Here is an 11,918-nt window from a genome sequence, read left to right as displayed (position 1 = left end):
AAAGCTCTCTCTGGAAACTGGGCTAGTACTTGTTATAATAATATGGTTGGCTTTCATTTTAAATAAAGAATATATTAAGTCCTCAGAAAACCAGGTTTAAAAAAAAGAACCTAAAGTGCATTAATGTACATAGTTACCATTCAATAAAAAAAAAGAACCTAATAAATTTATACAGTGAATAGTATGTCTTTATTCTATTTACAGTACATTTGTTATAAATATAATACATTTTTGAAAAGCTTATTTTTAATTAACTTGAGTAGATTTATATTTTAAACAGATCAACTCAATTATTAAAGTTATATAATAAAGAATATGATAATTTTAATGACAAAAATCTTATTGTGAAATAGTGCACTCTATACTGAGATGAATGAGGGAAAAAAAGTCAAACTCCTTTCAAAACTATATTCAAAGCATCAGAAAAAATTTTTTTCTTTTTACAAAGTTATGTATAAGCCTTAGAGACCACCAGATACTGAAATATGAAGACTCTCTAAACAAAGTTCAAAGCAGATTTTAGAGAACCGTGTGAAATAGGACAGGAGAATTGGTTTTTAACACTCTAGAACTTCACAGTAAAGCTGGATTTATAGACTAATGGCTTAACAGGAGTATCGCCAACAAGGCTTTTCCTTCCTCAAAATCATCTCTTAATATTTGTATACCATTGACAAATTGTAACAGCAGACTTAGACATTGTTTTTGAAGACGGGGCTTAATAAGGTACATGGGCATGTTGAAACTCTGTATTATAAGCATGTAAATTATTACCAGGATTTAAAGAAATATAAAAAAAGAATGTAAGTATTCTCAGTCCAACGTGCTTTGCATCATCAATAAAATGACAAGTCAAAGTATTCTGCAGTGATCCGATACCAACAACCTCCATTAACAACTTAGGTTATTTCAAATACTGCTGTAAAACCCATTCCACAAAATTAAACTGATTCTTGTGGATTTCAGTACAAACGTGCAAGCTGTCACACGTTATTGATGATGATCAGGGCAGGCATGGAGTTCTGCTGACTTGTTTCAAACACTGTAACTTGGTCTGATAACTTGGCAAATACCCTAGGAGTTCCAAGGTTATAAACACCAGTATGAACAAAGCATGCTTTCAGCTGCAAACTGTGAATCTCCTGGCTTTTCAGCTGAAGTTTATATTGTGTTTGTCCAAGCCATGTAAATGAGCCATGGATTTCCAGTGCTTCTGGACTAAGGGAGGAGAAAAAAGTAAGTTATAGAACTTTTTCGTTATAGTTTTTTTCAAAGTCCCATCAACTTTTTTCAAAGTCCCTTTCATCAAGCAATTGTATTTTAGGAAGTATTTTATGAAACCAGCTGTTTACTAATAACAATATCATTACAATTACCATACTATATAGTAGCTCACATTTATTAACAGTGACTACCTCCTAGGCACAATGCTAACAGTGGATTATCTCATTTAATATCCACAACAAAAGATAGTAAATAATGTAATTTGATTTCAAACCTGAGCATTTAACCCCTTGCTTATGCATATATGAAATGAGTATGTATACAAGAATGCTTATAATATCTAAACAGTATTTTCAGTTTAAAATACTGAAAAATGGAAAATAATCCAGTACCTATCAATAAAGCCTTGGTCAATTAATTTATGACACACATAATCATATACATAATGTGTCTGATTTTCAGTGAACTGTCCTGTATCCTGTTTGGGCTGTTATACAGTGATAGTCACTAGATGCTTTATACTATTTTTCTAAAAATTTAAAACTTTCTGAATTCCAAAAAGCTGCCTCTAAGGGTAGCTGATGTAGGAGTATGAACCTGGATGTTTTTCTTTTTCTTAATTATTATTCTATAATCAGAAACAAATCTTTTAATATTTAATACCTCTATAATAATTCTGTAAGCCTTCTGCAACATCAAACAAAAAATCAGGGCATTTTGAGTTAACTTTATCATGTTAAGCAATTATCTGCATAATTTCAAAATATTAAATTGCTTTCAAATCATGTTAAACAAACGACAAAATAAAACTTTACCTTGTTGTTTTATGCCGAAGATCAACTATTACATCAACATCAGCTTTAGAACAATTAGAAAGTAAAAGGGTCACTGGTACTAAACAAAGGCTATAGAAGAAAAATAAACAAAACAGTTAACTGTGTATTTCTTCCTTCTTAAAAACAATTTTCTTGAAAATAACATGTTAGACTCACAGAGAACATAAGCTCCTTAAAAGCAATCAAATTCAAGAAAGAAAAAATCAAATTCCCAATCAATCAAAAAATTATTTTGTAAATAAAAATATATTAATGACTCAGTGCTAAACATCAGAATATACACAAAAATCAATATTACCATTTACTATGATTAATCTTTAAAAAAATAACTGAAGGGTTTTTTTTTTTTGAGACAAGAGTCTCACTTTGTCACCCTCAGTAAAGTGCTGTGGCATCATAGCTCACAGCAACCTCCAACTCTAGGGCACAATCAATTCCCTTGTCTCAGCCTCTCGAGTAGATGGGACTATAGGCACCCACCACAACGTCCAGCTATTTTCAGAGACGGGGGTCTCACTGTGGCTCAGGCTGGTCTCAAACCTGTGAGCTCAGGCAATCCACCCATCTCAGCTTCCCAGAATGCTAGAAGTACAGGCATGAGCCACTGTGCCCGGCCAACTAAAGTGTTTTTAGATGATTTGCCAAAATAATCTCAACATAAAAAGATTAATGAAGAAAAAGTAAATCATGAAAATGCCAACAACTTATCATGCTGTCTTTATTAAAAATTAATTTTGAGAACTTGGCCAAGATTGACATTTGGTTTTCTATCAAATTTGCATAAAGTCATGTTTTGGAGACAAGTTTCTATGATAACAAGTTATGAGGAAATCCCTTTTAAGTGACCCATGTCAGGTATGCCATGCTAGTTTCTGTCTGATATTATTTTATCCACAGAAAAAGGGAAAGGCAGTGAAAACACATGAACAAGATGTTATAGATTTCAAATCAAGAATACAAGAAATGAACATAACCTATATGCATAATGAAGCCTGGTTACATATATTTAGGTTGGTGCAAAAGTAATTGTAGTTTTCGCATTGTTGAAATTTACCATTTGATACTAGAACACATTCTTAAGTAAATGTGGTTATGTTATATATCATTTTAATGTGCATTTTTCACTTTATGTTTCTTTTCTAATGACTTATTACTTGATGCTCATTTTGTAATAATTTTGGACTATGAAAATGAAGTTTGACAAAAAGTAAATTTGAGTTCAAAATGGGTCATAAAGCAGTGAAGACAACTCCCAACATCAACAAGGCATTTGGTCCAGGAACGGCTAACAGTGCAGTGGTGATTCAAGAAAAAAAAATTTTTTTTTTTTCTTTTTGAGACAGAGTCTCACTCTGTCACCCTGGATAGAGTGCTGTGGCACTCATAGCAACCTCAAACTCTTGGGCTCAAGCAATGCTCTTGCCTCAGCCTTCCGAGTAGCTGGGACTACAGGCACCCACCACAATGCCAGCCTAATTTTTTTTTTTTCTATTTTTAGTAGACATCAAGTCTCACCCTAGCTCAGGCTGGTCTCAAGCTTGTGAGCTCAAGCCATCCATCTGCCTTGGCCTCCCTTCAGGAGTGAGCCAGCCTGACTGTGGTTCAAAGTTTTACAAAGGAGACGAGAGCCTTGAAGATGAAGAGCACAGCGGCTGGTCACTGGAAGTTGGCAACGACCAAATGAGAGCAGTCACTGAAGCTAATCCTCTGACAACTACATGAGAAGTTGCCAAAGACCATTCTACAGTCGTTCAGCATTTGAAGCAAACTGAAAAGGTAAAAAAGTTCCATAAGTGGGTGCCTCATGAGCTGATGGAAAATTCTTGTTTTCAAGTGTCATCTTCTCTTATTCTATGCAACAAATCATTTCGCGACTGGATTGTGACAAAAAGTGGATTTCATATGACACAACCAGCAACGACCAGCTCAGTTGTTGGACTAACAGGAACCTCCAAAGCACTAAGCACTTCCCAAAGCCAAACTTTCACTAGAAAAGGAAATGGTCACTGTTTGGTGCCCAGCTGCCAGTCTGATCCACTACAGCTTTCTGAAACCCAGAGAAACCATTACATCTGAGAGATCTGCTCAGCAAATCGATGAGCTGCAATGAAAACTGCAACACCTGCAGCCACCACTGGTCAACAGAGAGGGCTTCACTCTTCACAACACCAGAATGCACATAGCACAACCAACACTTCAAAAGTTGAACAAATTGGGCCAAGAAATTTTGCCTCATCCACCACATTCATGTGCCCTCTCGCCAACTGACCACCACTTCTTCAAACATCTTGACAACTTTCTGCAGGGAAAATGTTTCCACAACCAGGATGCAGAAAATGCTTTTCCAAATTGTTCATCAAATTTTCAAACATGAATTTTTATGCTATAGGAAGAAACAAACTTATTTCTCATTGGCAACAATGTGTGGATTGTAATGGCTCCTATTTTGATTAATAAAGGTGTGTCTGAACCTATTTATCATGATTTAAAATTCATGGTCCAAAACTGCAATTACTTTGGTACCAACTTAAATATTTCACTCTGTTAATGAAGAGATAGTAAGGAAGACAAATTATAATCTTATAACCTCACAAAAAATAAGTTTTAAATTCCACTCAAATAACGTATTTCATGCTTTCAGAAACTTTATATTCTCTAATTGAGAAGTATACACATGGTGCATGCCTGAATTATGGCAATTAGGTCAACTTAAGGAAGTGGTCAACTATGGAAGTTCTATTATATTTTCTAAACAATGCTGTAAATGACACAGATTTCACTAAATAAAAACCAAGATGAATTTGAAAACATATTCTTAGGTTATGCAGGTGCTACACCACTTCTCACATGGCAAGAGGGACAAAAAAGACTACTGGGTAGGTTTCCAGTTAGAAGTATCCCATTAACTTAAATTCCAGAAGCATAATCCATACCCCAAAGTTAAAACCCAGGAACTTAATGCTGTTCCGTTCCCATTTGATCCTCAAATGTCAAATCCCCATGCCTTATCTAAATGCTGGTACAGGAAGAAATGTGAACATTTGGATGTCTCCTGAAACTCAAGAGTAACTCATTATCTTCATTCCAGTGAAAAGCATTTTGATCTTAAGTTTCTGTTAAGTTCTTAATTTTGCCCAGCACTCCTGTGCATCCTCAACCAGCATCTTCTCATTGTTCTCAGTAATTATCCTAAAATTACACTTTCTTCAAATTCTCTACCCATAATTACTCAGAAGTAACTTAGACTTAAGATAGAAAAACTTGCTCTTAAAAACACCTCCTAGGTGGCACCTGTGGCTCAACGGAGTAGGGTGCCAGCCCCATATGCCAGAGGTGGAGGGTTCAAACCCCGCCCCGGCCAAAAACTACAAAAAAAAAAAAAAAAAAAACCTCCTAAAATGGAGGCACTTTAACAAGTATAAACTTACTAAACTTTCTTCCTACATTCTTTATTCCCTGTTTCAAAGTAAAATAAGAAGTACCTTCTTTAGCCCAAACATAATCATAATCCTGTCACTCTCCAGCGTGTGTATCTTTCCATCTACTAAGGGTTTAGTTACTCCCCCTGTATACCATCCTATCGCTCAAGACCACAAACATGCCTTACCTAGTAAGAAAACAGTAACAGATACTACCTGATCCTGATCCTGATTCTGGATGACCACCGCTTCTTATAAGGGTGGTCAACACAGTATCTTTATTTCCTCACTGCTCATTCTCTTCTCACTTGATGTCATACTTCTAGCCCCTGTATTATGACATTCTGCTTAAAATTCATGAATGACTTCCTTATCGTCAGATCGAATAAACTTGGTTCATTTACTATTTGGGCTTTCTGCAGCTTTAAACTGTTAACCACTTCTCTGGAACTGTTCTCACTCACATATGAGATACTACTTAATTTCTTCTTACTGGTTTTTTCATAGTAATTCTTTCCATCCATATCCTTCACAAGCTCCTTTTTCCTTAGCTCTCTCAGATATCACTGTTCTGCAGGTCACCATTCTCTTTTTGTACTGTTCCATCCTATCCCCACCCCTATCCAGGGTGATTTCACCAAAATTCTTACCTTCAAGTATAATTTACAGACTAGTTCCATTGAGTTTTTTGCCATCTTTTCTTGTATAGACCTTTGAAAGGTCACCAGATTTAGGACTTAGCAAAATCATATAGTCTTGTTCCTTGCTTTTGACTTAACGATAAACTAGCTTCTTCTTAATAAGAAACTTCTGGAAACTCACAGGTGGCTTAAAAGTAATATCCATTTTTAACCACAGCTACAAAATATATGATAATCATAGTAAAGGTTAAATTACTTACAGTAATTTTTATAGACTCAAAATTACCTAAATTTCTCCTTCAATATTTGGGTTAATACCACTGCCTAAATAAGTAAATGTAGGTGTGTGTTATTAAAACATTTAAACAAAATTAAAGCTCAAACCTTTTTTGATGAAATGGATGATTAAATGATTCTGGGTAGTGAAGACTCGTTTTAATCAGATTAGAAAGCTGCTCTACTGATGGTCGTGAGGAAACTGTAGTGTTTTCTGACCTGAAAAATTTTAACAGTTCCATTTCTGGTGGATCCTGAGAAAAGAAAGAAAAAAAAATATGACAATAAGGCCGGGCGTGATGGCTCATGCCTGTAATCCTAGCGTTCTAGGAGGCCAAGGCCAGTGGATTGCTCAAGCTCAGGACTTCAAAACCAGTTTGAGCAAGAGTAATACCCCATCTCTATTAAAAGTGGAAAAACTAGCTGGGGGTTGTGGCGGGCGCCTATAGTTCCCCAACCCTTTTGAGGCTGAGGCAAGAGGATCACTTGATCCTAAGAGCTTGAAGTTGCTGTGAACTATGATGACACCACGGCGCTCTAACCAGGATAACAGAATGAGAATTAGTCTCGAAGAAAAAAAAAATAGAAAAAAACAAACTTATTAAATGTTAAAAACCACTTACTTAAAAATCTTATTTAAAAAGTTAACATATACAAACAAAACCAGTAAGATAATCTAAGGTATGAACAATACTTTTTCTGCTGCTATTTAAACTAATAGTTGCTATCGCTTGCGATATAATACAGGATAAAAAAATCATGTTCTGGCTCAGCACCTGTGGCTCAAGTGGCTACGGCGCCAGCCACATACACCTAAGGTGGCGGGCTCGAATCCAGCCCAGGCCCGCCAAAACAACAGTGACGGCTACAACCAAAAATTAGCCGGGCATTGTGGCGGGCGCCTATGGTCCCAGCTACTTGGGAGGCGGAGGCAGGAGACTGGCTTGAGCCCAGGTGTTAGAGGTTGCTGTGAGCTGTGATACCACGGCACTCTACTCAGGGGGACAGCTTGAGGCTCTGTCTCAAAAAAAAAAATAATAAAATAAAATAAAAAAGAACTCATGTTCTAGATTATTCATTCCCCACTTACTATGTGTTGGAGTTAGATTTAAATTCCAGCAACTTAACATATTAGCTCTGTGGTCTTGAATAAGTTACTTAATGCTTTAAAACTTAATTTCCTTGTATGTAAAAAGGGGCTCATAACAACAACTTCAAAGGTTGTTATGACTGTCACCTGGTAATAGTGCTTAGGACTTAGGACTGCAGACGGTCAATTGTATAGTATCTGTTTTAATAGCTAAACATCTAAAATTGCCTTAATTTTTTTTTCAAAAAATATATGGCTGGGTTTTATAGATTATAGTGCTTCAACTACATTAGCTAAAGGTCAATTTATGCATGTAAAAAGTCTTAATATAGCTGGTATCAGGCATTTATTTATAAGTATTTCAATAAATATTAATCTCATCATCTAAATAAAAGCAGAGAAATATTTCTACTATTATTTTCTTTTTTGGTTATTTTTTTCTCCATTTTCCCTCACTACTCAGGAGAAGTTTGATTTTAATCTATACTAGGAATTAGCAAATGACAGCCCCTAGGCCAAATCCAGCCTGCCTCCTGTTTTTGTAAAGAACATTTAATTGAAGCATAGTCATATCCATTTGCTTACATGCTGTCTAGGCTGCTTTTGGATGCCAGGGACAAAGGTGAATAATTATGATAGAGATAGTCTGGCCAGCAAAGTCCAAAATTCTGGCCCTTTTCAAAAATAGTCTGTTGATCCCTGATCTATATAGCTGCAAAAGAAGGAACTAAATTTGTTAGAAAGAAAATAAAAACTGTGGCACTGGCTCCAGATTCATCCCACTGACAAGTGAAGGAACAGATTAACCAAACTATATTCAAGTAATATCCTGGTGCATCATGGTGCTACAGGTAAAACAAAGATACCTTTTAAAAAGCACAAACAAAAAGTTTATAACATAGGAAGTGGTAACACACAAGTATATTAAATCATATGGCCAATGACTTCATTTCTGGAAATCTATCCTACAAAATGTGCACAAAGCAAAATATTTTAAACTATTATTATGCACAAATTAATGAAAATTGGCCAAAAATATCATTCAGTGACCAAATAGAGTTTAATAGTACCTTAAAAATATATACAGTATTCCCATGCTTATATTTGCATAAGCATGGAGTATTTGTGGAAAAATAGAAAAGAGACTTTAGTGTAGGTAACTCTAAAAAGTGACCCTAAAAGAGGAGAGGAAGAGAAAACCAGGATTTACTTTTTACTCACTTGTGTGATTTTTTGTAATAAAAATTCATACTTTTATAATAAAATAATACTTTTTATAATAAAATTTTTTTTAAAAAAATAAGGAAGATAAACCCAAGTATATAAAACAAAATAGTTATGTGATGAAGGGGGAACCAGAGGAAGAAAGTGTCTGATAGAATGTTTCAACAGCGTTTACATGTGTGAGGTAAGTGGAGTACCTTCATTTTAAAAATGAAAAAAATTAACTCAGAAATACTAAAAAGGTTGTAGCAAATCTTTTTAAGTGGCAGGGGTTATATGCAAATACCAGTTCTGTTTGAGTCTGAGCACATTTAATTATTGTAGTATACTGCTTTGGGAATCAAATATTTCTTCTTCTAACCACATGATTTAAATTATGATCTTATGCCTGCTGTTGCCTAAATAGAGGTTTTAGATCATGAGTACAATTCACAGAGTTGTTATGACAAGTACTGATATAAACCAACACTTGACAAATACCAAACACCCAATAAACAGTATATAAAGGTGGACATGAAGTTCGTATGCCATTTACTTTGTTAAACTACTTTAAAATGCATATGAACTGAAGGCTGTGCTGACCAGTTTGATGGAAGTATTTCGGATTGTTTGTGAAAACTGCACACTGTACCCGAGAAGTGCATTAATGTACATAGTTACCATTCAATAAAAAAAAAAAAATGCATATGAACTTTGTGTTCACCCTGTATTATTATTTATTACTTGTATGGATTACTTTATTCCCTAGTCCTTTATTTCCTATTCTGTACCTAAATGTAATTTTTAAAATTTATATAAAATAAAGTATATCAGACTTAAAACAAATTTAGTTTGGCCAATTAGAGATTGAAATGTAAGAACAGTACTCTCTTGGTACACAAGTAATCAGTGTATGCCTGCCTTGGATGGGTTAGTTGCCTGCCTTTCAGGACGCCTCAAAATGTGACACTTACCTTGGTGATTTTACCTTTGTCCAGGATTTATCACTTGGGCTTACCTACTCACATATTTAACCTCATTTTTTCAGAGTTGAGTTACATAGAGATGCTAAATCATTACAGTTAATGCAGATGAACATATAAAGCCAGAATACCAATGTAATAATGCATAATGATAAATATAATTTGCCAAAAATCTGACCAATGTGTACAGTTCTTTTATTGGTAGGTTACTCTGGAAACCAAAGTTTCACAAGACCATTTGCCAAGCACGGAATGAGATGAAGGAACTTTGGTCAGAAACACAAATGCTGACTTACCAGGCTTATTCCCTCCACAATGGAGCCAGAACTACAAGTACATCAAACAATAATGTGGGTGGACAGAGCCCACCTATCCTGGGATAATGTTTGGGTTGAGTATTGGCAGTATCTTTGTTTATTCTATGATTTTATATATAATCAACTCCCCTTCTACTGGACAGTTTCTTTACTTATATGGGTTTAACATCCTAAATCTGAAATGTTCCAAAACCCAAAACTCTTGAGTGCTGACACAACACTAAAGGGAAAGGCTTACTGGAGAATTTCAGATTTCAGATTTTCAAATTAAGGATGCTCAGCATGTAAGTATATGGTGCAGATATTCAAAAATCTGGAAAAAACAAAATCCAAAACACTTCTAGTGTTTCAGAGAAGGGATACTCAACCTCTATTTTCTCTCAGGTTGAATTCAAATTGTTTAAGACTGAACATGCGCTCTTTGTAACCTTGGCATATTTCTGTTATAATCTATTATGTAGTTTTCAAAATAAAATTTGAATGGCCAGCTGCAGTGGCTCATGTCTATAATCCTAGCACTTTGGGAGGCCAAGACAGGAGGATCACTTCAGTTTAGGAGTTCAAGCGCAGCCAGAGTAGGAGTGAGATAAAGCATGCCTTTAGTCCTACCTACCTGGGAGGCTGAGGCAGGAAGACTACTTGAGCCCAGGAGGCTATGGTTGCTGCAAGTGAGGATTAGGCCATGGCACTCTAGCCCAGGCCACAGAGTAAGACTCTGTATCTTACATTTAAAACTTATGAGTAGAGTATTAATCTACAATACAATCAAACTGGCAGATTCTTATAAGACCTGTAGTTTATTAAACTACTAGGTGTCCCAAAGGTCACCAATCAAGTCACTATACATAGAGGAAATGGGAAATTGTAGCTAAGTATACCTTTATTTATAAAATACACATTGCAAAATTTTCTTCAAAGATGTGGCCAACATGTAGACAGTAGTTCATAAATATTTTGTAAAATATTTCATTTTATTGTTACATCAGTAAAATAATTTTCTATATAGCATTCTCTGTAATTATCCTTTATAAGGCAGAATGAAAATTAAAATACACAGGGCTTACTGAAATGCAATGCTGAAACCTGCAATCTTAAAACTTACTGTGTACTACCTGTTAGTATGTCAACTATTAATACTACTGAGCCACTCATGTCTGGTTAAAACTTTTTTGGTTTGTTAAAGCAGTAGAATGAATTTAATAATTCGGCATTCTTTATTCATTTATTTAATAATTACCAAGTACTTACACACTAGCATGGTCCTAAAAGGTTGAAGCAAAGTAGTAAATAAAACAGATAAGTTCAACTTCAATAAATAAGTCTGTCTGGGCGACGGATTGAGCAAGAACAAAATTAGTAAGTTATAAACCCTCAATCAAGAGAGTTCTGGCCGGGCACAGAGGCTCACACTTGTAATCCTAAGACTCTGGGAGGCTGATGCAAGTGGACTGCTTGAGTCTCTCTCTTGCTCAGGATTGAGCAGAGTGAGACCCTGTCCCTACTAAAAATAGAAAAACTGGCTAGGCATGGTGGCATAGGCCTTGAGTCCCACCTACTTGGGAGGCTGAGGCAAGAGGATAGCTGGAGCCCAAGAGTTTGGGAATGCTGTGCTACCCAGGGCAACTGAGACGCTTGTCTCCCCCCCCGCCCCCCCAAAAAAGAAAAAGAGTTGTATTTTCTTTCATACATTTTTTTTTTTAGAGACAGAGTTTCATTTTGTCGCCCTCAGCAGAATGCCATGGCATCACAGCTCACAGCAACCTCCAGCTCTTGGGCTTAGGTGACTCTCTTGTCTCAGCCTCCCAAGTAGCTGGGACAACAAGCACCCACCACAATGCCCGGCTATTTTTTTGTTGCAGTTTGGCTGGGGCCCGTTTCAAACCTGCCACCTGCTACCCACTGAGCCACAGGCGCTGCCCTTTTTTTTTG

The 11,918-nt window shown here is 35.8% G+C and overlaps 1 protein-coding gene across 5 annotated transcripts in view; it reads right to left on the bottom strand.

Annotated features, from left to right (window-relative positions):
* Nucleotides 1-437: 437 nt before the first annotated feature.
* The window catches only part of TRAPPC8 (trafficking protein particle complex 8), an 85,661-nt gene continuing 74,180 nt past the window's right edge, over nt 438-11,918 (bottom strand). For 4 of the 5 annotated variants that reach the window (XM_023510213.1, XM_023510215.1, XM_003784760.2 and 1 more), the window contains 3 exons: nt 6,505-6,650; nt 2,040-2,129; nt 438-1,218 (listed from right to left, as the gene is read on the bottom strand). In XM_023510213.1, the coding sequence (XP_023365981.1) occupies nt 984-1,218; nt 2,040-2,129; nt 6,505-6,650 (471 nt within the window). In that variant the 3' untranslated portion in view covers nt 438-983. The remainder of the gene's footprint in view (nt 1,219-2,039; nt 2,130-6,504; nt 6,651-11,918) is intronic. The other variant, XR_002772040.1, reaches the window with a different exon arrangement.

This window comes from Otolemur garnettii, unplaced genomic scaffold, assembly GCF_000181295.1.
Source record: "Otolemur garnettii isolate 467f Iridium unplaced genomic scaffold, OtoGar3 scaffold00012, whole genome shotgun sequence".
In the NCBI taxonomy this organism is placed as follows: Eukaryota; Metazoa; Chordata; class Mammalia; order Primates; family Galagidae; genus Otolemur; species Otolemur garnettii.
Note: the sequence above shows the minus strand (reverse complement) of the source record. Positions and strands in the feature narration are given on the sequence as shown.